General features: G+C 37.5%; 1 protein-coding gene across 8 annotated transcripts in view; it reads right to left on the bottom strand.

The window, feature by feature from the left end:
- LOC107098990 (potassium voltage-gated channel subfamily KQT member 5-like) overlaps window positions 1-23,824 on the bottom strand; it is a 170,223-nt gene extending 146,399 nt beyond the window's left edge. For all 8 annotated transcript variants that reach the window (XM_015396908.1, XM_015396914.1, XM_015396906.1 and 5 more), the window contains exon 1: window positions 23,252-23,824. In XM_015396908.1, coding sequence (XP_015252394.1) covers window positions 23,252-23,598 — 347 coding nt within the window. In that variant the 5' untranslated portion in view covers window positions 23,599-23,824. The remainder of the gene's footprint in view (window positions 1-23,251) is intronic.
- Window positions 23,825-26,864: the final 3,040 nt, after the last annotated feature.

Genomic DNA, 26,864 nt, shown 5'->3' with positions numbered 1-26,864 from the left:
AACTGAACTTTGAACTAGTTCACGTAGAAAGAGAACTTTCCCAACACTGCATATTGAGAAACGGCCCTAGCCATAGTATAGGCACTTTGTCCAGCAGTTTCCCGTTTCAGGTTTGACCGAATGTCTGCATGTTTTCCCAACAGTTCTGACAGTGAAATATTAGTACAAAAGATGCATTAGCCAACTGTTATAGTAAAAGCAATAAATTAAAAGCTTTTTCTGTTTCCAGATCAAAATTTACAAGACCTGCTGCAAAAGCTCTTAAATACTGTCAACACTCCTCAGTCAAAAGGCAAAATAGTCATAAATTCAAAGTCAAAGGCACTTGAACTTCTGAGTGTACACCAAGATTTTCCCTTATTCTTTGTACAGATTTGATAAAAGCATGGCTTTTTTAAACATGACATTATCTAAGGGTGTATCGTTGCCAACAGAGGCACAAATTCCTTCTTTTTATTATTCACAAACTGAACTCTTCTCCTAACAGAGTGCTTCATATGGTTAAAAACTCAATTTACAATGAGCAGCTCTTGAATCATTCAAATCCTTTGTACTTTAGCCCTTCTTAAATTCACACAGGTGTGATTTTCATATACCCTAAAGAAACGACATTTTAGTCAACACACACAGGAATGGCGATAATGGCATTGCTAAGTATTCTTTAAGTGTGGTAATTATAACAGCCAGAACAGCTCCTGTATTATACCGCCTCTCTAAAGCAGTCATTTACCTGACACTCTTGACTTCCTTGATGTCTCCGTATGGAGAAACTGATGTCCACCATTTGAATAGTTCAACCAACTCAAATAACAGCTTCTTCTTTAAGAGCTAATAGAACTACACATAACCACACCAGCTATCATTGCAGCCTTTCAACATAGAATATGCAACTACATTTACATAGAAAAGCTGGAACCATGTGTGATGATATGGAAAAGAGAAAGCTTGAGTAACCTTTATGAAATGTGCTTTTAAAATCAAAACAGATAGTGGCTGGTAGAATGTGTGGCATTTTGAGACTTATTAGTTTTCTCAAGATGTTTATGACAGATGGCTCACAAAACCCACTAAATATACACTGAACTAAAATATAAATGCAACACTTTAGTTTCCTCTAATTCTCACATAGGTCTAAGGCTTTTTTAATATAGAAAAAAAGTATGTTTTTTTTTAAAGGTTAACAAATCTATTCTCCATTGTGGAGATAAAACTGCAACTTGTTAGATTAGCCTTTTAACGATTCCAGCCTAAAGCAAACCTGTGCAATGTTAATCAGTATTTTAATATAAGCACATCTGTAAGGTGGATGGATTATCTTGGTAAAGGAGAAGAGCTAACTAAAAAAGATTCCAATTGATTTGAGAAGAATATTTAAAAAATAGGCCTCTTGTGAACATCATAAAGAGGCTGAGATCTCAAAGAAAATGGAAAATGTGTTTATATTTTAATGAGTAGAAATCTAAACAAATGTGAATCAACCTTGTCACTAGCACTGAGGTTGTAGCTCTATAGATTTGCATAAATAGTTTAATATATAAAAAAAAAAACTGTTTTCTCACCCCTCGTGGGGTGGTATGTGTCATCCTCAAGCTCGGGTCCTCTACCAGAGGCCTGGGAGTTTGAGGGTCCTGCGCAGTATCTTAGCTGTTCCTAGGACTGCGCTCTTCTGGACAGAGACCTCTGATGTTTTACCCTATATATATATATATATATATATATATATATATATATATATCCGTGAATTGCATCATCAGGGATGGGAGAAAAAGCACTAAATCTCCAATGCATCACTTATTTTCTGGTAAACTTTTATTATTATATATTAGAATAGTTAAACCTGTCAACTTTTCACTGACTACACCTCAACATACTTGAAATCAACATGTCACCAAGTGGCAAAAAACATGGAGGGTGAGTCTAAGACTTCATAAATGATGCATGTTGTCTCAAGATGTAGTCACTCACTGCATGAGATTAACAACTTTGTTATTGGGCTAATATTAATTCTTATTGAATATACAGTAATTTAGGTCGTTGTTGTTTTCTTCCCCTGCCACACTACAAGCAAGAATACAAACAAGGCATAGGTAATGCTCAAAATGGTTCCAGTCCGGCCCTAAAACCAGGTCTTATCTGGTTCTACTGAAGAACAAGCTGAGTTCAAACCCAGCAGCTGCGTCTTCCAAGGACACGGTCTACCTGGACAGGGTCCTTTGAGGTCCGTCAAAATAAGGAGGCCGGAAGGGTTTTGGCTATTGATTCAAACAGGTCCGGCCTTCTCCGGCTTTCACCGCCTGTACCCTCTGTCGCCTAACAACCATTACAGTTGACACACAAAGCAGGCAAACAATGAATATCGAACTTCTCACTACTGTTCTAGGTGCTAATGACATTTTTGAGGTGTTTCAGCAGCAGTACTGTTGTCACGGATATCAGATTTATAGTCCCCACATTGCACAAATATTGGAATCAGTGCTTAAGTATTAGCTAAATCCATTTGTACAAGGACCCTTTGAAAACACCAAACATTACCTTCCACATATCTGACTGAATAACCATGTAAAACAACTATTTTCATTTATTTCAGACGGAACTATTTACATACATAATATTAAACTGCAATATATATATATCACTGTTGGGAGCCATTTACCATTTTCCTCTGACTCGCAATGAATCAAGGGATATCTTGATTCATTGGGGAATCTTCCCGTTTGTTTCATTTTTTATTTTCCTGATTGTGTGTGTAAAATGCTTCTTTTTTTTCTCCCTGTGTGTTCCTGCAGTCATGGCTCCCTGATCTCTTGATCCTTTGCCCTCTGCATGGTACAGCTGCTCCTCATTAACTCATCTCCATGAAGTATATCTTCACTGTGACTCACTTCACTTCACACCAAATCACAGTACTTGCCTGTTGGGTAACACTCGAGTCAGCTGAAGAATTCAGTTATTTCTGAAGTTCTGAACTTTTTTTATGCCTTTCACCATGTTTTTCATTGTCCCTTTTTTTTTTTTTGCCACATACCAACCGGCCAACATATCATTTTATATCAAATACTTTGGTGCTCCTAGAATGACCCGATATTGTTATCCAGCTAAAGACAAAGTAATAAATACCATTTACCACTTGTGCATTCTTATGTCTGCTTTTTTAATTCAGTCTCCTAGAGTTCTGGTAGTTAGAATGCAGATGTCTGCTGGTAAAACTGGTATTTTAATATTTCCCAGCTACTTGGAGCAAAAACTTCAGCCAACAACACAGAATGCTCAAATACTTTTTATCTTTTGTTGCTACTAGTGCTCCTGCTGGTACCTTAAGTTTCATAAACACCATTCACTGTGCTGGTGAAGATTCTCAGTCATTCTGAAAAAAGAAAATTAAAAACAATCCACTGGGTTTTGTTTCCAAGTTTGAAGATGTTTCGCTTCCCATCCAGGAAGCTTTTTCAATTCAAAATGTCAGGAATAGCATTGAGTTGAGCCTCAAACTCAAAGCTATTCATGACATTTTGAATTCAGAAAGAAGACTTTTTACTAAATTAAACCGAGTGAAACTTAAACTTCTAGACAAAGCATATTAACAGACGAAAAAGCTTTTTTTTTTTATCTTAAATACAAAATGTTTATATATTTGTTTTACTTTACAATTTTGGTATAACTGCTGTTCAAAGGTTGTTGATCTGTCACCTAAATGCATATTTACACTCTCTAAACTCCAGTTAAAGATGAATCGATTACTAAATTAGTTGACAATTATTACAATGACCATTTGATCACGAAGAAGAATTTGTGAACTTGTGTTGATTAGGCATCAAAATAATGAAAAAAAAATTAAATACATATAATAGTAAAATAAGATCAAAGTCAAAATCCTTTCCCAAAATATTCATAAGAAATATATCAATTGTTCAAAGAATTTTTTTATATCCCTCTCGCCACTAGGGGTTGCTTCAGCACATCCAGCACCCCCACTTCCTGCAGCCATGGAACTACTGCTTTGAGTGCAGAATACATAAATCAAGTGAAATACAACTTTGTGGGAGATTTTGAGGAGGTTAATTTTGCATGATAGGGCTCCTTTAATAATTCCATACTTTACTTTAAAAATGTTGCAACCAGCATGTTGATCATACCCACCAGGTGAATTTTTTTTTTCTTCCTTCTCATCCTCTTTTCTGCCATTTAGGAGATATTACAAAGTAAGAAAATTAATATAGATAAATATGTCCCAATAAAATAGCAGCAGTCTCTGTGTGTTTTTCTCAGACTATAATGGCCACTACACAGCAGCTATTAAATGTCTCTCTGCTTCTACACCCCTAAATTACACAGTTAGGTCATAAGCAGCACTGTGTATAACGCGATTGCATGCTGATGAGGTAATCTAGAAGATGAAAGACAGCCTTGAGGACAGGTGTTGGAAATCTCTGGCCTAGACACTGCAGACCTTTGCCCTAACTCTGAGATCCCCAAAAGACTCTCTACATTCCAACTTCAACTAAACTCAGAGAGAAATAGGTTGAAAGCTCAAAAGAAATAAAGTAAGAAGATCTTTGCTTCAGTTATTTGCATTCCTTATGATATCTATTGAAGTGTAACTCTTTGTTAAAAATCAGGGCGTATAAACAGCTGACATGCTTTAGTGGACCTTTCGGTCTCCTTTAAAGTAAGTTCTTCTTGTGTGCCTCCTATGAATTAATTCTAATTCATATAAATACCAATAACTGCTAATAAACTGTATAAATTGATATATTATAGTACTGTCTAGATTTCCCAGACATTATTTTCACAATTTACTGTACATCTGTTTATATCCTGCTTTTGTGTCTAAAACCGCCAGGTTGGCACCCTCCTAAGTTTAAAAAGGGGTTATTGGATTTGACGTCTGCTTGTGTCCTAGCTGGACATGTGACGTTATTTAGGAGAACTAAAGGCAGAAGCCTGGCAGTGGTGGTTCATTTAGGGACTTTTATTTAATGCAATTATTTGGTTCTAATGAAAAATTAAAACAAATCATTCTTTCCTATTTTGAAGGTTAGTCAACACTTTCAAATTGATAAAAGTAAGTCTGCTTCATTTGTCCAATCTAGTTTAACCATTATGCATTTTGTGTCACATCACCAAAAAGCAAATGGAAAAAAAAAAACATTAATTCTGAGGATAAAAGTTGCTGATATATAGAAAATGCATCGAATTTGGACAAAAAAGATTGTCTCTTTGGACAAAAGAGATTCTGTTGCTCAGTGATGCAGTGGGTAGCACTGCTGCCTCGCAGCAAGAAGGTTCCGGGTTTGATTCCCAGCCAAGGGTCTTTCTTCATGGAGTTTGCATGTTCTCCCTGAGCATGCGTGGGTTCTCCCTGCTTGTGGTAAGCGTGGTGGACAGACGGAGATTGTCCCCTGTCTTTTTAAAACAAAAAAAAAGTAATTAATTTTGTTTATCAAGAGGATTCGGTTCAGATATCTATTGTCTCCAAGTCTCCAAGAGAACCACTGTATGTGGGATGAGGGAGCATCCATACAGAATCTCAACCAGTACGGCTCAGGGCTGCTGGCCTCTTCCACTGAATTTCCTCTCTTCCACATATTTCCTCTGTCTCTGACAAAGACGGTGGAAGGAGATCTGATTGGCCCGTTGCTAGACTATTATTACTGGGACTGCTTTGCTAGCAATGTTTGTGTCACTGTAGTGCCAGTGCGCCCACTGTGAATCAAAGTCCACATGTCACCCAGCCCTCAACACCCTCACACGTCCTCCAGGTAACCTTTTTACTGAGAGCAGTTTCAAATATAATATGATGGCAGGACTACAACTCTGGAGCAATGTAAGCAGTACTATAAACAGCTCACTGACATTGAAAGTAGCTAAGTCTTTCTATTTTCCTAAACTTACAAACCTATTGATATTTAAACAATGGAGCAAAGGATTTGCAATGGATTGGATATTTCTTGCCATTCTATATATTGCACACCAATAAAGGCCATAATAATCATCAGTTTCAGGTGCATGTCCTCCACCTATACATTTATGCGGTGTAGTCATAACTACATGATTTGCCACTTGCATACACATAAGAAACTTTTCCACACACAAATAGCTATACCGTGAATAAAGATCAGCTTTACCCGTGCTAACACAGTTTACATTAGTTTTAAGCAAAGCAAACCTTTTGAAGATTAATCTTTTCTGAGCCTCCTTCACGTCTAGATTTAGGTGTCCAACAAATCTCTTGGTTGGAGATGATGTCTACACGAAGCAACTACAAAACTGTCTACAAACTGCAGTGTTTGTACACACAAGCCAAAAATAGGACTCCCATCTACCTTAATACAAATGGATGTAGAAAATATAAACACATTGGGGTGGTTTCAAAGGCTATTCAATATATCATGGATTCTACACCAGCACATATTGCTCTGCTAAAGAATTTGTGTCAGCCACCTGCACACGTCTTTTTTCACTTCTGTGTTAATTGTTTGTACCCTACTCTTCTTTCTTCTTCTGTCCTCTTTTATTTTTTATTGCTACATTACCACCCTCCCATATTGTCCTTTACTGCATATGTACCACAACACCATTTGCAGGTGTTCCAGCTGGTTTCATGTTTGTGCTATTACTTATCCATGTGGAAGTAGGCCAAATCCATATTGTGCTGTCGAGTCTTAAAATCCCCGGATACATGTTAAGCATTTCATGATTAAAAGAAATTCCTCTGTTTTAATATATAAAGATTGTTCAGTAATAATATTAAAGAGCCTATCTACATACTATGACTTTAAGAATTTCTATGCCAGTAGCTCACTACAGTTGTATACTGCGACTTTCAGATTCAATTATGGAGCCCTGTTGGCTTAAATTTTTTCTCGATTTGTTAGTAAACTTTAACGGTTGTCTAAATATACATTAAGAAGATAAATCAAAGGTTGTGGATAGGGGCAAAGTGTGAACATGTAAGTAAGAGAGCCAAAAGCCCAAGATCAGATGTGAAAAAGCTAAAAAAAATATTGAATGACAAAACATACAATGCGATATGAACATTGGTGTTCACTGCAGCACAAACTAAATCTGTGAAAGCATTTGGATTCGACCACCCTGTTAAAGCAAGTCTGTGTAAGTAGTGCCAGCAGATGGCTTTGGCGGACAACACATTTCTGATCATAGTCATTGCCAAACAGATCACCTGGCGTTAGATTCTCTTTGGGTATTTTCCACCTTTCAGTGAGATGTCCTATCTGTTCAAAAGACTGTCTGTAGGACGCGGTTCCCAAAGATTTAAGACTGCATTTAAACACTGCCAAGTCTCAAAGATAAACATAATATCATAAACAGGCAAAAGCCAGATTGGAAGGTATAATTCGATTTTTATTCTACACAGAATCCATCCGGAAAGGCTCCTGTGGAAAGTGTTCGCAAAAGGGTGGGCCAATTTCGGCAACAGTGAAGTATCACGTTCATGAACTGTTTCACAACTATCCCTGTCAAATAAATAAATAAATCTAAATGATGAATCGACCTCTTGTCAAATTGGGTCGGGAGGAATGTGCAAACGTCTTTCCTGTCTACAAAGGCACACATCGCATTCCTTTGCTTGCTTTTCAAAAATGAAATAGCAGCTAAAATTCCGGCTAAAATAGAGGGAATAGGGAATTAACAGATAACTCCACTGGCACAGCCATGTTTGTTTTGCTTCAGTGCATTTCATTGGTTCAAAACATTAGTATATTTGAGGCTAATGCTTCTATTAGCTTCTGGCAAGATGTGTTTCAGGAGTTATTTTAATAATAATAATATTTCAATATTATAATTCAACTTTATTGTCATTACATTGTCGCAAATAAAAAGCAAGAAAATTAGCTCTGCTTTTAACCAATCCCCTTGGGGAGCAGTGGGCTGCCATTGTGCGGCGCCCGGGGAGCAGTGTGGGGTTAAGGGTCTTGCTCAGGGACCCAGAGTGGCAGTCTGTGGGAGTAGGGCTTGAACTAAGAACCTCTGAGCCACAAGCGCAATGCTCTAACCTCTAGGTCACCACCCCCTTGTAAATTCACATCGCAATAACTCATCTTGCATGCAAGGCAAATAAAAGCAAGCCTCTTGCTTATTTAACATGTAAAACATGTTAGAAATATAGCAAAATTTTACATTATTCTAATGGAGATATCCACTAAGGCAGTATTAGTGGAATCCGGACTAACAAAATCAGCATATTGACAACAACAAAAATCCGACAAAACTTGTGTTTTTGCATATCATCAATCAATTTACATCTATCAAAACTGAATTACCAATAATAAGGCAATTCACACATTCAACTAAACAATATTATAAATTGCAGGTTGATTTCATTCAATAAACGTGTATTACATCACAAACATATCTTGTTGATGATCGTGGCTGTTCTCCCTGCTGCCCTCTAGGAAGAGGCTTTGCATTTGATGCAAGCTCCAGCAGATTCTGCAACAGCTTCTTCCCCTCTGCCATTAGACTGCTGAACTGTTGATAAAACTCGAAATCATGCCACAGACTCTGCATCACACTGATAATGCCAAACAATATATATTTAATGCTCTGAACTTCCATATCAATGTGTTTTTTCACAATGTTTATATTTTTTATAATTTATATTTGATCACTGCTGCACTTTATGGAATGGAAATGTTATGAAAGCTGTGCAAAACAGAATTTCATTTCATCTAAGAAGCAGAGGCAGGTATTACTTCCTAAATACAACTTCACGCTTTCTCTACTGTAATTCTTCACCTGATCCTTTCACCCAACTAATCTCTTCTCTTCTTGTTCATGCGGCAATGTGACTCCTTCAAGATCAATACTTTTTTGACTTCAGGAATTCTACAGGCATGGTGAAGGATTTAATTAAGGATCCTACGATAAAAGAAAAAAGCAAAGAAGCAAGCACCTGTTCTCACAGGTCACTGTAGAACAGGGACGAGTGGGTGTGCTGTTTCTGCTCTACCTGACTCACAAAATGGCTGTTAAAACCCAGATAAATTATTTACAGCTTTACTTAAAATTTACGGTGTGAATAAAAAGACAGCAGGTTTAAATCCCAGCCAAATCTACTGGAATATTAACATTCAACCCAGGTGGTGCTACACCATTATAAGCAGCTCATAATTCTTACGTGTGTGTGAGAGAGAGGGGAATTCGGAGGGTGACTCATAAAAGAGCTGGGTGTGTGTGGTGGGAGAGCAGTGAAAGGTTACCTATATGTGAAAGAGGAAATGTCATCCATGGAGAGTTCTACATTACACTGACAATAGAGATTAAAACCACATACATCTCTGTGGACAAAGCACAGTCTAATGAAAGTTTAACAGAGTTATTATCTCAGATACAGTTTTTCAGCATTAAAAAGGCTGTTAAAGGAATTAGTTAGGACTAGGCTTTCTCTGCATCTCAAAAGCACCTGTATTTCTACTCTATAGGTAGAAATATAGAAATTAGGTATTTTTTTTCTACATAGAAGATACCCAAGCCTCTTCTATAAAATCCCAAAATTGGTTTAGGTGTAATCAGACAAAGCTTACAATTTGGAACAAAACTAATAACTATGCAGATCCTCAAAGGACTCCAATCCAGTAAAACATGGTAATAGCAGCATCGTCATCTATTTATTTTTTTTTATTTTTTTTTTTATGAAACTGGACTATATGCAAAGACTGGCAAATATTTAAAGCAACTTTTTAGATGCAATTTTAACCATAACATTATGGTTTCTTTAAGAAAGCAGAAAATGTAGAAGGGATTCATTTACTTAGTCTTTTGTCAGTCGAAGCAGTAACTACCTGGAATGAACACAATCCCAAACTAGTCTAAAAAAAAATCCATGGGATCACCTGAAGTAAACTTTGGGCAAAACTTTAAATTCTGATAAACAACTTTGCAAAGTAGAGTTAGAGGACATTGCATTGTCAAGATGGGAGAGGCTGATGGATTTCTAGTAAAAGTCACCGTTTGCGGATATTGGGAATCCAAGTGCAAACAGGACATAGGCAAGCAGGGTGAAATGTTAAGACATAAAAATGATGATATAAGGGTATGACCTGTGACATGAAAATAAGGTGAGGATCATTAGCAGAATCATGGGCAACTGAGTGGGGAGAAATGCTAAATAGCTGAGGGAGGATGAATAATAAACAGAATAATCACTAGAGCTGAAGCAACACTAAAGGATTTAACCAACCAAAGGAAAATCACATTAAAATAAGAGTTTAAACCAGAATGTGCAAAGAACAGAGCATAAAGCTAACTGCGTATCAAAAATCCTTGGTGGGAATGGTAGACTAGTCTGAAAAAAATTCTAAAACAACAAAAGTATTTTTCCAAAAGCACCAATCATAACAATTCAGCATCTGAAATACTAAGATTTAGAAGTTGAATGCAATCATCTACTTTTTGCATCACTCCACACAAGCCTATCGCGCAATCAATATGGGTGTGAACAACAGCAGTTTAAATATTTACATGTGCTAATACCCCTTGTGTGTGAGAGTTTTCTGGGGACAGAAATAATCAAGTTGGTAGAGCGGATTTATGGTAATATCTGCAGCAGGGTGGGGACACTGGTGTAGGCAGTGAAATCATCTGAATCTGTCAGCTCTTCAGTGTGCTTGACAAAGCCATTCATCTGATAATGTAGAAGAAGATGGCCAGATGAAATATTCCTCACTCTGGACGCAGACAGCATCCTCAAAACCATAGAGCGCTTTAACCTGTAACTATGCAGGCCTAAACACAGGGAAATGTCTCTGTTTCTATATCCCAACATACATGTGTTACTAAAACACCTTTTAATCTCATGCCTTTTCCCCTGTGTCCTCTCATCTTTGTGGATTTTTGAATCTTTCACTCAATATCACAGCCTTAACTCAGCCCAGAGTTCAGGCTTTTTTTCTACGTTAACACCAAAGAGAGAGGCCATAACATAACACCCACCATATGCGCCCCAGGCGTGAAGGAACCAAAGCCTTGTGGGAAACGCTGCATGAATCAGAGCACATTGGAAAAAAACTATGAAGCTAATGGATGAGGGGAAACAAGCAAAATGCAACTTCCTGATTAGCAAATTCAATTTAATTCATTTCAGTTTATCTATAATGCATAAAATCACAACACTTTTCATCCTAAGGCACATCATGCAGGTATGGTTAAAGGTTTTCTATGAATGGAGACCCATTTCAACAGGAACATATGAATACGGCCTCTTCAATTAATCAAAGTTTCAAATAAGAAACTACAACCCAAACTCCCTTTTGAGCGGGAATTAAATTGAGGAACAAATTTCATCAAACTGCGGTGGTAAATCTGTGGAGGAGTACTCCTGCAGTGGCTGTTTGCAGCGCTGTAGGATGATTGATCTTGAAAATGGTGTGTTCTGACAGCTTGGCTTTGACTAACTATTAAAGCAGACTGTGCTTCCAACCACATTACAGTAAATTAAGACTACTGAATCAGAAATTAGCTTAAAAATCTACAATACTACCTTTTATCAACATTGATAAATGGAGAAAGAAAGGTTGGCCGAATCAAAACATTACAGAAACACACAAATTCTTTAAGGGGTGTAGGGTACAATGTTCACTCTAAAACCCACTGCACTATTCAATTTAATTTTCAATTCAGTTTATTTCTGTAGCACCAATTCACAACACACGTCATCTCAAGGCACTTTCCAGTTCACCAGATCATCCAGTCAAATTGATTCAGATTTTTCTATCTAAGGAAAACTAGTTGATTGCATCGACTCACTGACTCGAATGCAATTCCTCACACTAAGCATGCTTGTAGCGACAGTGGAGAGGAAAAACTCCCTTTTAACAGGAAGAAACCTCCATCAGAACCAGGCTGAGTGTGAGCGGCCATCTGCTGAGGCCGACTGGGGTTCACTGTTATTCTCCTGATACAAAGTCAGGCTGAGTTTGAACATCTCATTTCTCTAGAGGCTTGAATCTCCAGAATAAAGCCTGTCAAAATGTGAAGACCAGCAACACAGGATCACCGTTTCTGCATTGATGACCTCTTATTTTGCATGAGAAAGAAAGGAGTTTTTGGAGTTGGTCTTTTGTTGTGATGGTAATGTTACAGGGATTGCTCAATGGATTGGTTCTTGGCTATTAGTTGGTGCTAAAAAGTCTTCAACCAGTTATTGAGTTGTCTGTCAGTGAGATTTGGTGAAATGACAAAAAACTGAAGCAAAAAGCAAATCCCACTGTTTTCTAACTTGCAACCATAACACTCTCAACTACTATTCAATTCAATTCAGTTTATTCATATAGCGCCTATTCACAACACATGGGCACTTTATCTAATACAGACAAAGTTATATTAGCTATTGTGCTAGTTACTGGAAGAGAGTAACCTTTTGCATTGACTAGTTACTTTTTCAAAATGTGACTAACCAAAAGATAATAAGTATTAAAAGTAATATTTTAGTTACATTTTTAAAAAGAAAACTAAAAAATGCACTTACTAATGTCTGTATAACTTTAATCTGGTATATACAAAATACCACTTTATTCAAATCAGGCCAGCGAATTATATTTAAATATATATATATAAAATAATACAATGGCTCATAACTTGAATGTGTTGTTACAGAAACCAAGAACGACGGTACATGACATAACGTACGGCAGCGGCAGCCTGGGAAAATGGTTCTGCTAGTGTTTAGCTCACTTACTCCCCTACATTATTTTTATAGTAATTTGCGACCAGTTGTCTCTTTTTTTTTATTTCCTTCCGCTTTACTCCTCCTTTCCTTTTCACTGTCTCTCCTGCTCTAAGCCTAACGGGGCAGCAGCTCTACCTGCTGTGTGCCTGTAAAAGAGAGAGGAGAGGGCGAGGCAGAGACCAGAGTCAAACACATGGTAGACCCTGAGAAAAGTAACACAGCACCCTAGGGTAACTGTGTAACTTTGTATACAGAGAAATGCACATAGAATATTAGTTACTTAAATTAATGGTGTTAGAATAACACTTTAATGCCTAACACTGCTCTCACTGGTATGTAACATTGTCCTCCACACTGAGTACTGACATCAGAGAGACACTAAACACATACAAATCAAGAGGTTGCCTTACAGTCTAAATCTGCAGTAATAACCTGTCAGAACAAAGTATACATATGTATATTTAGGAAAATTTTGTTCAGTATAAAAATAACCACAGAGCCATAAAGCTCTCATCACAAAACAACTGTTTTATGTAACTAATTGACATTTCTCTGAGATGCTTTTATATATCCTGACCACTCTCTGTACCCCAGAAGCACTGTCCCATTATGATCCTACCACAAAGCTGGACTGTGTTGGGATCTAGCTGTGAGCTGGATCATAAGATAATAAGATGCTATAAGATCATGTTTAAGTTAAATAGGACCACTTAAATAAAGCCACACAACACATTGATGTTTGTTTGATTAATGACCTTGTCTCTACCTGCAGGGTTTCTGTAAATATGTAAAGTAAAAAGATCTTTGGCATGAATTTCAGTCTTGCTGTTTAGAGCATTTTATACTCTTATAGGAAGATATCATTGCTATGTAGGTAAACCTGCAGAACCTCCACCATGTCATAATTTGTTAAATTACCTAAAGACGTAACATGATTAAAGTTCTTCTCAAGCATCCAAAAGGATAATGAAAGATAGTTGCGCTTTCGGATGGTGTTTATGTACTCAGGACATCGATTGGTGCATCTGTATAATTGAAGCACGGTTTGGTTCTATTGGCCAAAGCAAGAGCAGAATGACAGCATGATAGTAATGGCAGCCATATTGCCAAGACTGTTGCAGTACCGTATCTGAAGCTCTTTTAGAGAAGTTTGTGTAGATGTTTTTGTGATAACCTACCCAATAGCCAATCCCTCAAATTTGTGTTGGTGCATGCTGTAAACCCAACTTTGAAAGGATGCCACCATGAACCCAAATACTACATCCATCGCCCTGAGACGCAACCATCACGATCTTACCATGGGGATAAGATCACAACCCTCCACCACACTTCATGATTTATTACTCTTAACCAAAGAGTTCTGGATTATTTCTATGTTCTGCTAATGTAGCAGGGTCCCTTTGAACCCCAGACCAAGTGAAAAAAATTTGGAAAAAGATATCAAGAGATTGCTTATCAGATCAGTAAACCAGTGTACTGGGTAAGGGGTGAACGGCTCGTAAAACTGACAAAATCTCCCCATGTCCTCCTATATCTTAATACAGTGTTTCTGAGTTGAAAATGGATTTTGATGTGGAAACATTCTTGTATCACCGTGGTGTAGATTACACTGTATTCTTTGGGTTTTGTTTGTATATCTTGCTTTCAAATCTGTCTGCCATCTACTTCAAATCAGGATATGCAACCAGATGTTGCTTGAAATCAACATCCTTTGGTCTGTTTTCTTTTCTAGAAACTTTGGAATATATGAGTCCTCGACGGTTCTACCTTTCTTTTCTTCACCTTGATCTTCTCCATTCATCCTGGCATGGCAGTGCAGCAGCCAGTGACGTGGTGACACCAGTATCTGCCCTGTGTTAAACTGTCCATTAAAGACATAACACAAATACACACACTCGCTTTTTAATAGTACCAGCTCTGTGCCAGTTCATGCAAACACCGGAACACAACATGACAGTATTTATGCCCACATACAGACACACAAACACCCTTACAAATCTCTTGTCCTTCTCATCCGATCTAATAGGTCCTTCGCATTTTCCAGCATTTTCCATTGGGTGCTGGCCAGCTACCTGGAACTAACTCTGAACCTAAACATAGAGTCTTTTATGTGCTCAGGTGTCTTAAATGTCGCTGTGTTAACAGGAAACAAAGTACAGCCTCTATGAGACACCTTTGATGTTAGGAGAATCATACAGTCAACACTTTTTTTCTCTTTTGATCAATGCAGCTTTGTGACTAATGGAAAATAATTTAGCAACAGGATCTTTTTGTTTGATTTTTAATAACAGCCATGTATCTTTTTTTAGACCTCATTACTAAGTAGTAATGTAATTTTCCTGGAAAGTATTCAACATTGTTCATTTTCTATGTGAGACATGCTAAAAGATCAAGTAGCAATTTAAGAGGGAAAAAATAGCCTAAAAATCACTCAAAATATAAACAGCAACACCTCATAACCTCAATCCACGATTAATCTAAAATCATTCACTGGACACTATCAGCAAGAATTATAAAATTGAAAATGTTTTTCTTTGAATATGATGTCTTTGAGGTAGTTATATTGTAATAAATAAATCTGAAGTTAGATGATCTGTAGGATCTTTTGCTTGGTGAAACTTAACGGTGAATTCTCATTCATAAACTTAAAAATCTGATCTTTTCCATAATAGTGACCATACCTTAACAGGTGAGGCTAATAAACAAAATTTTGGTGTAGAAGCTGGAATCAGTCATTCCAGTATTTACCTAAATAATAAGGAATACAACAGCTTCTGATTTCCCTTCAAGTTTAATAAACTATCACTAAATTTAATCTTTTTTTGGGGTGTCAAAACAAAAGGTAAGAGGAAGCACAGGAGGTGCAAGTAGTGAGTTCGACAGGAATCTCTTTTGTAGTTTTGCTCGTGTTGTACCTGCTTCTGTGACATTTTGTCAAATTGGCAAATAAGTATTCTGAGCCAAAGCCAACCTAAGTAAATACTAGGGAAAGTTATAATACAGTATTATAATTTTTTTAAAGATTCAATTATATTCCTCTTAATAATTACAGAATTGCTTTCTCAAGGTCCATTGTGGTTAATGTGTGGCGTAATAATGACTGGCGCTAGAGTAAAGGCTGATTTATAATCAGAAACCAGTGAACGCAAATGTGCCCCCAGCCCCTTCTGCAGACACTCTGCTGTACCTCTCCAAAATTGTAGGTGACCGCAGACAGGAGGCCTCTGATTGGTCAAATCTACATCCGCTCTTCTCTATCCGTATTTCTTGTTTTGTACCTTACTGGCTTGTTTTGTTTGTATGACCGCCATTGTGGAAAACGACTCTTGAAGTTGGACCAGCTAGAGGAGCGAGGTGCGCGAGAACGCTGGGACCCTTTTTCCACCTGGATTCCACCTGGATCTCTTTTTCACCCTCATGTCCATCTGTAGTCTTGCCCCGTCACAGTCTTGATTCTGTTATTTTTTACTTTGCTCCATGTTTTCTAGTTTTATTAGTTTAATTCCTATTTTGTTGTATTTTCTGGATATATTTGAGTTCTAAGGTTTTTATTTGTTTCCCTCTGTTGCCCTCTTGCGTTAGTCTCCTTTTCCCTAGCTCCTTCCTTTGCTGCGCTCTTCACACCTGCTCCCAATCTACTAATTAGTCCTCTCTTTGTTCAGTCTACCATAAATACTCTCCTTGTGCAGTTCCTCAGTGCTGGTTCCTCGTCTAACTTTGTCTAACTACGCTTTACTGTGTCAAACCGCGTCATTATTGTTTTCCCCTGAAGTTTACATGGTTTTGGTTTGTCTTACTTTTTTTCATGTTGGATTTTTTGGATTCTTGCCTCAGTTGTTTGTGAACCACTCATTAAATCAACAGAAAACTCACCTCTGCCTCCTTGCCTCTGCATTTGGGTCCTCAAACCTCAACCAAACCCTGACAGTCCCCGCCTCCTCACCACCTAGGACGTATCTAGACCCACAGCTAATTCATGATTGTCCCTCTTGCGTTTTGGCGTGGAATAACATAACGCAAACCACGCTTCAATATTGGACATAAATCAAAAGTATCTGTGACAAGCTCACTGCGACACACTGCTGCGGGGAGTTTAATTGGGTTGTACTTGGTGATATTCAGAGGTATTACCTCCCTTGAACTCAAAATTAAAACTGTAGATCTAAGAATTACATTAAATCCAGCTTAATCTATTTCCAGTAGAGAGTAATAAAATAATCAGGTTATGACTAATTAATGGCTCATTAGATAAAAATTTGTTCCATCCAATTAATACATAAAGTCTGCTTAGAATGAAAGTTTTTCCATGTTGTAATGTTACTGACATCTACTAGAGGGCATTGCTGTTCATTCTTAAGTGGAGAGAAGTAATGGCAGAGCATAATAATGCTAAAGAGTTTAGTCGGGGATTATTTCCATTGTTTAATAATGACCAGGATGCAGAATGGATTTTATGCGGTTCTGTAAATACATTTCTTCCATAAAATCCTTGAGTTATCAGGTGCCTACAACTGTCAACATTTCTGCTCTGCCCCTTTCAGAATGGGGTATTGCAGGCTAACAAAAGAAGCCAAATCGAGTCCAATGGGTTGGACCCCTTCGTCCGTTTCAATTTGCACATTTTCAAAACAAAAACAAAGGCTTTGTTGGGCTGCTGTATAAAACCTTGAACTCAACGCTATTCCTGACATTTTGAACTGAAAAAGCTTCTTGGATGGGAAGCGAAACGTCTTCAAACTTGGAAAATAAAGTCTTGCGGACTGTTTTTAATTTTCTTTTTTTCGACATGGATGTAATGATTTCTAAAAATTGGAGGGCTTTATGCAAAAAAAATATAGTAACATGATAGCAGAAGATATGCGATAATGGGAGCAACAAGGCTTTTGTGATTTAATGGAGTGAAGTTTTAACATTCCTCTGAGAGCATCCAGAACATGTTAAAAAGGGCTAATAACAGTGCAAAGTCTTTCCCAGCAGAGTGTTGCATCACTCTAATAACAGAAAGCTATATAACAGTTAACGACCACTTCAATGAAGTGTAGTAATAAATAGTCGGACAGTAACATAACCTCCATTTTAATGATAGATTTACATCTATGTATATTGGAAATTATAAGTGCTTCACATACTTTTTTATTTTTTTTAGAAACCTAATGGTAGCTTAAAACAGAGGGATTCAATGATCACAATCTACACAAACACACACACATACACATGAATATTTCTATCCACACTGAGACTTTACATTGGCTTACATTCATTTTAGTTATTACATTTATGCCTCACCCTGAACCTTTACCCTAATGCTATTACCAGTTTACTCCTAACCACAACATAAAGTTAATTCACATCTAAGCTCTACACAGTCACATTAATAATGGGGGTCCATCACATTAGGACCAGCCTTTAGTCCCCATAAGGCCTGTTGGTCCTCAGAAGGTTAGTAAATATACAAAAAAAATCCTAAATAGGTAGCATAAACAAGTCCACATCTCAAAATAATATTTCTCAAGTAAAACCACATAATTAAAGTCTATTTTACAGCAACTTTTTTTCTCACACAAAGCCTAATGTTGCACAATCCAGATGTAAGTTATTTGTAGTCTAATAGAATCAGCAGGAAGACAACTTTTTAGCAGCTATAGTTATAAATAAACATAGGGAATCATACCCTGGGGATCACTGATGGGTGGATTCTATAGTAGTGGACAGCAGTAATGATCACAAGATTCGCAAGAAAATGCAGTTAAATTATTAAATAGCAAATTTACAAAAAAATGGTAATCCAGAGAAGAAAATGTCATGGAGAAATTTCCCCTCCAGGCCATCTTCCTGTGAGCACTTAATATTTTAGAAATGTAAGCGGAAATGGGCTCAGCTTGATAATTTTAGCAAGGTGATACTCACGGAGTGGCATTTCATCTGCTTTGGTTGATTTTCTCCCTGTTAGTAGACCAGAACAGTCCAGGGATCATTTGCTGACACACTCATACCATGGATAACTCAATCAGCCACACAGCCAAATACCAAACCTGTCTCTGTAAGTCCTTCACTCAGACACAATCCAACATTTCGATGTGCTAATTGGTGCTGACATGGTGTGCGTATGGTGAAAACACCGTCATGACACTGGCATGCATAGCACATGGGTGTACTGTCATATTTGTATAGGAGAAAAGATATCTCAAAAATCTGTCAGAGGAATCAACAAATCAGTACAGCACAAAATACAGAATGTGACTGGAACCCATTTCCGCAAATGTGATTAGTCCAACACACGCCATCTCGTTAGGAAGATAGAGCCGTAATCCCGACTGGAGGAGCATTATTCTGCAAAAAATACAACAACAGGTTCTCGTCTGTATCAACATTCATACAGCAGATAGAATAGATCCCTCCTGTTTCAGTTCCTACACCACCAAACACATTAAGGGGGAAGAAAATACACCCTTAAGGCCGTTTTCTGATACTCAGTGTGAATCCTCACAAGAAAAACAAACAGCAGCATCTGGTTCAATATGAGTTCTCTCAAAGCCAACTATCAAAGGAACCTTTCTTTTATAAATCATGCGCTTTGTGTTTTGTTGATCACTTATCACGTGTGAAAGAATTTGTGAGAAGCATGTGTTGGAGCCATGTGAGTTTTTTTGCAGCTTTACATCTTTACAAAACATCTGTCAGTCTACGAGTTTATGCTTAGACATTCAAACTGCATTTGCATGCTTTTGATCTTCAGAAAATCTTACATATCAGACAATGCAGTCAATTTGCTGTGGAGAAGATACAATAACATCCAAGATTTATGAGCTTCAGCTTTCATTTGCAATCTGCACAGTTAAAAAAAAAGCACAAATCTAAGACATTTGACAAATTAATGCTTTAAATACCTCCTTAGATGTCCTATTTGTCTGGCCCACTCTAGATACACTGTGAATGCAGATATGCCTCAACATCAAGGAGGTACAATTTTAGTTGAGAGGATGAATCTTCTTTTGATGGTTATTTTTGATATTTGCAAAAAAAGGTATGATTCCTTAAGGGGTGACAAAAGCAAAAGAAGGAAAGAAAACATATCTCTACAGGCCCACATCGGGGGAAATTGATCTTCTGAGCTTAACCATCTTTAGAGAGCAGTGAGGAGTCTGTGGGCAGAAAGCTATGTTAAAGGGTTTTGCCTTAGGGTCCAGTGAAAGTCTGAGCTTCGAACTAGCAATCTCTCTGCCCTTTCCAGAGGAAAAATGTGCAGCTCTATAACAACTACGCTATCACTCTCCAATGGTGATCAACCAATGCAGCTTTTTTAATAGTAATACTAATCATTCTGACACAAGTTTAATGGATTCCCAGATATCTGCTGTGTTCTGTAAGCTATACACTATGTACTCTATGATAATGAATATTGCAGAAGTCTTTAAAGAAATCGGAAATAAAATTAACAATGGCTATAAATGGGAAAAAATGGCAATGCATGCATTTTACGAAATCTGAAGACATGACTGCTGAATGTGCTAATGTCTTAAGGCCTAAGATATCAGCCATTCGACGTATTGGTAAGTGCCCGTACCCAGCATTATAAAAGGGCTGTTAAACTTGGAATTAATTATTCAACCCTGGTGCAGATTTTCCATAAAAAAATAAAATAAAATTTGCATTGATTTTTTTTAAAGTGGAAATTCTTAGATTACAAAAAGAAAAAACAAAGTTAAACTATATTTGTATTATTATCATGGACTCAGAGAATTATTCATGTAATAATCACCACTAGCTTAAAGCTTTAAGCTTTAAATCTTTGGTTTCTGACTGCTGATTCTGGAGCTGGCATCTTTCTACATAGCAGAGCAAAGCAGAAATAAATGAGCCTATTCAGCGCCCCCTTGTTTTAAGATGAAATAACTGTTTTCTGTAGACCAAAATGTATTAAATAATAGAGGGACTGCAGCATTTGATCTCCTTATCCTGCTTTTTTGGAGGGAAACTAAAACAGTATATCATGATGTACAGAAACTGTTGTTAAAATAGAAATAAACCTAATGATTGGATTGACAACTGCAGTGAAGGGTATCTTAAGCCATCAACTATATTCAAATAACAATGAAAATCCAGATCTGGACATGTAACCCAAAACAAGAAGGTTTTAACTGTTAAATCAAGATGACAAAAACTTAGCATCTGGTATTATTTATTACATTTTAAATATTAAGTTCACTTTTTTTGTTTGTTTTTAGGTTCTGTTCTCTAAGGTTTCTTTCCCTGTTGCAGAACGCATCCCTGCGTTCTGCAAATCTTCCTGAAGCGTGAGAGATTTGGTGTGCGAATCTCCCCTTTATCCCACTTAAACAAATGGTTTGCTTTGTTAAGTGCGCGCAGCTGATCAGAACGACTCAGTGTGGGAGGCTGCGGTCTGGAGCAGATGTAATGACTTAACCCCCGTGACCTTGGCCCTCCTGCAGGAGCAAATAAAACGTCAGCATCCGGTTTTGCAGCCTCTCCTCTGACAGCTCCACTTCCTTCTCAAAAAAGCTCTTCTTCCAGCATAAAAATGCTCTAAACAGCAAAGAGGCAGCGTTTCAGCCTGATCCTGCTTCCAATGACAGGAATTAAACGCTTCAGTGGGAGAACTATTTACTGGCACAGTTAGTAAAGATGAGTAAAAAATTTAATTTGAATGATTTCAACTCTTTATCTAACCTCACTTACAGCAGAGACTTGCATTTTGGGTTCACAAACACTTCATTACAACCATTAAATGCTATCTTCATGCCAACATGTTTTTTTTTAGTGTGATAAGCAATTTCAGCCATACCACCACAAAAACAAAACCCTAATGGGTTTTTTTTTTAGATCCCGCTGGTCGTTGACTAGAAACTTTTTAGTTTTTTCCTCTCCGTTGTAAAAAATTAGGAATTCATAACTACTGTAACTGTAATGATGCTGTGGGCCTGTTTCTCATAGCAAATTAAATTGTTTTATGCACTCAAAATATGTTTTTTTTTTTTTTACATCTTACATTAATACTAATACAATTGTATGTCCTCTGGAGGTTTGCTGTCAGCCACAGTGTGTTTAATATAAAAACTTAAAATGCCACTGCCACAAAAAAGTTGCTCAATTCTTCAGCAGACCCACACCACTGCTTTCCTGAAAGGATGCTTTACTGACTTGGCTCATATTGAGTGAAACAGAGGAGCTAGATGGCACACAATCTGCTTTTAAAGGAAAGGTTTAGCACAGAGATGTTACGACAAGCAACGGATCGCTTGGAGCAAAGCCAGACAAAAACCAGGAGAGGTCAGAAATATTTACAAACAATGTTTTTGTAAATTGATTGTGTGTGGGAGGAGAAGGGGAAAGTATTTCACATAAGAGGAAAGAAAAAAAGGGCTTGTGGTCAATGGGAGGCTGTTTTCAATCTAAGGACTTTCCTCCCAGAACGACTCTGTTATGAATCAAGAGGAAACGGTAGCCTGTTAATATCGTTCAAATTTGTAGTGATTTCCCAAATCTCTGGGAAAATTTCCAAGCTGTACAAAGATAAGTGGAGACGTGACTCAATTTTACTGCATTACAGTGTGCACATTGAATTTCGATATCCATTAGTCATTGAATCCGACGTTTGTTTTGGGGGTTTCATTCAGTCTTATCAGATGATGTTTTACACTTTAGAAAACCATTGAATATTTAGCCTCTTACATCTAAGTGAAACTCATCATATATATTTCTACACAGAATTGTACATTTTAAGCTTTTATCTCACTAATTGTAATAGTTATGACTTACAGCTACTAAAAATCCCCAAATCAGGTCTTGTTCAACATTAAATTAATCCGGTTTAACACTAAAGCATAGAGATGAATGCCTAGATTCTCTCTACTCTTCTCTCTGACAGTGAAAAACATACTTTCATTTTCAGTGCTGACTCAAACACCGAGTCCACATCCATTGGATTTTTCCATAAAACCTTGAATCAATGGGCTTTTATTCACTTTCAACTTAAGATTGGACATTATTGTTGGCTAAAGATGCAACGATCCGATACTGGGATCCAAAATATTCTCTGATATAGAATAATTAACTGGAGCAGATATCCAATGAATGACGCAGATCCAGCATGTAGTTATTTCTATTTTTATATAATACACAGCAGCACAGTTACAGCAATTTAGTGACTCCAATTTTATGATTGGGATGCTTTGCAGAGCACACAAAGCAGCTAGTGAGGTTTTATATAAGTATAAATTTTCTACCTTTTTTGAAAAAACATTTAAGTCAAGCATGATGCCTTTACTCACATAGCGAGGTATTTTGTTAATTTATCGGATCAGTATCGGATATCGGTCAGATCGATCAGCTAATGTATCCATATCAGATTGGATCAGGGAAAAAAATGAATGTTAATAACTTTGTGGTGATATTCAGAGCAGTATTGTACTGATGGGTTAGTTTTGGTATTGTGCGTGTTCACAGGTGAAGGATGTTGGTGGGTTTTAGTGTTTAAAAGTTTTTAAAATAGAGGAGAAACTTGGTCCCTCGTTTCAAATATCTGTAACTTAAATCTATACTCACACAAAAGCGTGGTAGATAAAAGCCCACTCCCTGGGTCTCTCCAGAACATTGTACAGGTAATTCTGGAGCCGCCGGTAGCGCGCGTTCCTGCGGCAGCTCTGAGAGCTGTAGGTCAGCGGCTTCCCCAGCAGGCTGAGCCGGGCGCCCTGGTTCCTCTCCGCCGCCGCTGCCGCCGCACCTGCTGCGGGGGGAGACAGCAGACCGTCCCCCGCCCTCACCGCGTTATTCATTTTCCTCCGTCCGGACTCCACATCTTTCATCGGGTGCTCCAGCGTCCGGCTCCCAGCAGAGGTCTGCAGCCAGATCCCGGTGCCGCTGCTCTCGTCGCCGGTGTGACTGCGCGGCATGGCATCACCAGCGCAAGCGTGGAGCGCGCGCACAGACCGGCATATAACTGTTTTTTTCCCTAGGTGATCTAACTTTAACTATTTATTAAAATGAATCTAGAGGTCATCTGTGGCTTAAATGACTAATGAACTATCACCCCGTCTCATGCCGCCCGTTTGAACACATTCAGGCTCCCATTTGGACACTTTGGCCATCTGCGCAAGGCTGGGAAAGAGTTGGGTTATGAAGGAGTGGATCTATAAAAACATTTGTCGGGAGGGAGGGCCCCTTCCACCCTCCCACGCTCTCAGTCTTTTACAAACTCACCCGAACTGTCACACAGACCCTGCTTGCTCTATCTATGCGTTTTAAAACGGGTGTGGCGCAGGAGCCCTGAAACAATGAGGGCTGTGGATGAGGGGGACTGTGATGTCTTTTTTGTTACTTTTATTAAATAATAATAATAGAAGCCACACCAAAACACCAGAATGCTTTTAATCTAGGTGAGGAAAACTACATCAAACTAACACATTTAGTCTTAATCCTTCATACATTGATAGACAGAAAACAGACAAACAAGAACAGAACCATTGCTCCCATTTACTAATTTAATTTCACACAAAGATAGAAAACATGTGAGATAAAAACAATAATGCCACTGCATCTTAAACTGAGGTAAATCCAGAGTTGACTAGAGCTCTTTAGAACCTGTTGAGTTTTCTTTTTTCTTTCTTTGCAGTTCTAATTTATTTATTTATTTTTGGGGATTCAGAGCCTGGCTGTCTGATTTGCTCTGGATCATTGTTGCGCTGACTAAGCCAACTATACTCACAAACTGACAGCCACATACCACAATTCATGGTTCCATCAAAAAAGGGGAAGGTCCTGAAGCAGCCAAGAAGCCCACAGATCATCACACTACCCCCACCTTGTTTGTTTCAACAACAAAAAAACGGCCCCTTTTGTCCCATCAGCCTTCTCTCACATCTTTATGATGTTAGCAAACATTGGAAAATACAGTGAGGTGCACGTTTAGGTCAGCTGTGATGTTCATGCTGGGACTTTCTCATGGATGGAGTTTTTGATGCACTACTGGTTTTTTTTTTTTGGAAGGCAGCCTTTTTTGGAAAATGATACTGGTACACCAAAAATCTAAACTCTTTCCCATTGACACCAGTCTGGAAAAACTGCTAATCAAGCCTAAATCCCAAACTACTTGTTATATTTTCAGCTTATGTGACCCCCGAGTGTTTTATGCATTTCATTTCTACTGGCTATCTTTGTAATGAGACTAAATGATGCAGTTTTGTTCAGTAACTAAAAGCAGACCATTTTAAATTTCATACCGATTTCTTTTTTTTTTTTTACTGTAGGGGTGTTCAATCTTTTCTACCTGAAATAAAATCTATATGAAGACTATTTATGGTTAAAATCTTATACATAAAGTCTCACATTTGTGTTCTGTCTACACTAATGTTTAGTAAACTTTCATAAACTGGAGAGAAATGTAATTTCATACCAAGCCTCTGCCACAATTCTGACTGAAACATATTCCATTTGTTTTTGGTACAGGAAGCTGAGCTCAGATGCTAACCTGCTTTAAACTATTGGAAGTTTGAATTTGACTTGAAGATTTTTGTCCGGTTGGAACGCCTTACTTCTGGTCATTGATTTCCAATAAAATAGAAGAAGTTGGAGCTTTGGCTTTTCTCATACTTCTCACATTTATGCAAATAAATGCAAGGGGGAGAAATTAAAATATTGTACCAACTTTCATGAAGGATATGAGTTGCTCATTGCCCTCAAGTATAATTATGGTTCCCCAATGCAACAGGAATGACACTGGGACGTTGCATTTTATGATGGCGTTGAGCTATTAGTCATATTTTTATATAAATTAAATTTGAACCTCTTAGAGTTCCTTTCTCCACCTCACCTTCTGTGTTGCCATTTTCCCCTATCTTTTTAAAATGTGCAAAAGGATTAGGGATAGTGTGAGGGGTAAAATGTTTCCGTGCCAGGTTGTTTTTTTTAGATGGATCACAACCTTTGCACAAAAAGTGTCATTCGAATGACTCAGGGCTCATTTTGTGCATACACAATGTTATTGAATTAGAGCTCAGATCCGCTGCATGACAGACCACATGGAGATCCTTCCTGCCTACTTCTATTAACATCTACACTTTGAAAAATCCTCATAAGAGCAGCATTAAATTTCCCTTTGGGATCAATACAGCTTGTTTTAATTGAACTGAACTGAAAGCTGCAAAAAGTGCACAGTTTCTCTATAGTTTGCCAAGATAAATTTTTGGCCAATGATTTTCCATTGTGTAATTTTATACTTGAGCCCAGACAAAGAATTTTAGAGTTTCATCCTAGCAAAATGACATTATCAGCATATCAAAAGTAGAAAGTGACATAATTTCATGTAAATCCTCTGCTCATGTCAAATTTGGGTTTCTTTACTGTCTAATCATCCACAAATATATTTAAAGTATGACATAAATAGAAGTTTGATTAAAATAACGCTTAGATCAAAAGACAAGAAATGTGTTAAATTAGTTGTTGGGGCTGCAAATACATCCAGAATATACTCATCTAAACCCACTGAAACAATAAATGCAAACATTTATTTTTCTATTTGATATTAAATGTAAAATGGCTCCCAAGTTACTTTTTTTTTCATGAGGTTGATTCCATATGTAAGGATCATAGATTCCAGACAATTCCTCCCATGGTTAGGTTCTGGCCCTAAAAACACTGGTTAACAGATCTCTGATGATTAGGGGAGCCATTGTTTAGGAGTACAGTAACTCTGCAAACTTTCAGACTTTTTAGTGGAATACCTTTGCCAAAAACAAATGTCAACAATCTAAATATCCTGCAGGTTGGAAATAATCAGCTAATGAAAGCAAAATAAATGTCAGTGTAAAAGGATGCTGGTGATGTTCAGGGTCTAAAGTAAAGTAAAGAGAACCAAATTTGGTTGAAAAGTGACTAAAAAGAAAACTTGGCCATTTTAATCAATGTATAATTGTGGTTTAAAATGTTAAGATAAGAGATAAATGCATTAAAACGTGATTATTTTTGTGTAAATAAGGTTTAAACTTGGTCAGCATCAGACTCTCACTATTACCACATAGAGGTAGAGGTAAATCCTTTGGTATTATCTTTCTTAGACAAATTAATCACAATTCAAATCACTTTACTGAAATCTTTGGCTTCCAGGCTTAAACAAAATGAAAAAATCTACCTCAGAGGTCAGAAGTAATACATGCATTTCTGA

Source organism: Cyprinodon variegatus, unplaced genomic scaffold (assembly GCF_000732505.1).
Source record: "Cyprinodon variegatus isolate N-32 unplaced genomic scaffold, C_variegatus-1.0 Scaffold829, whole genome shotgun sequence".
NCBI lineage: Eukaryota > Metazoa > Chordata > Actinopteri > Cyprinodontiformes > Cyprinodontidae > Cyprinodon > Cyprinodon variegatus.
The sequence above is the reverse complement of the archived record's forward strand: the minus strand, read 5'-3'. Positions and strand labels throughout refer to the sequence as shown.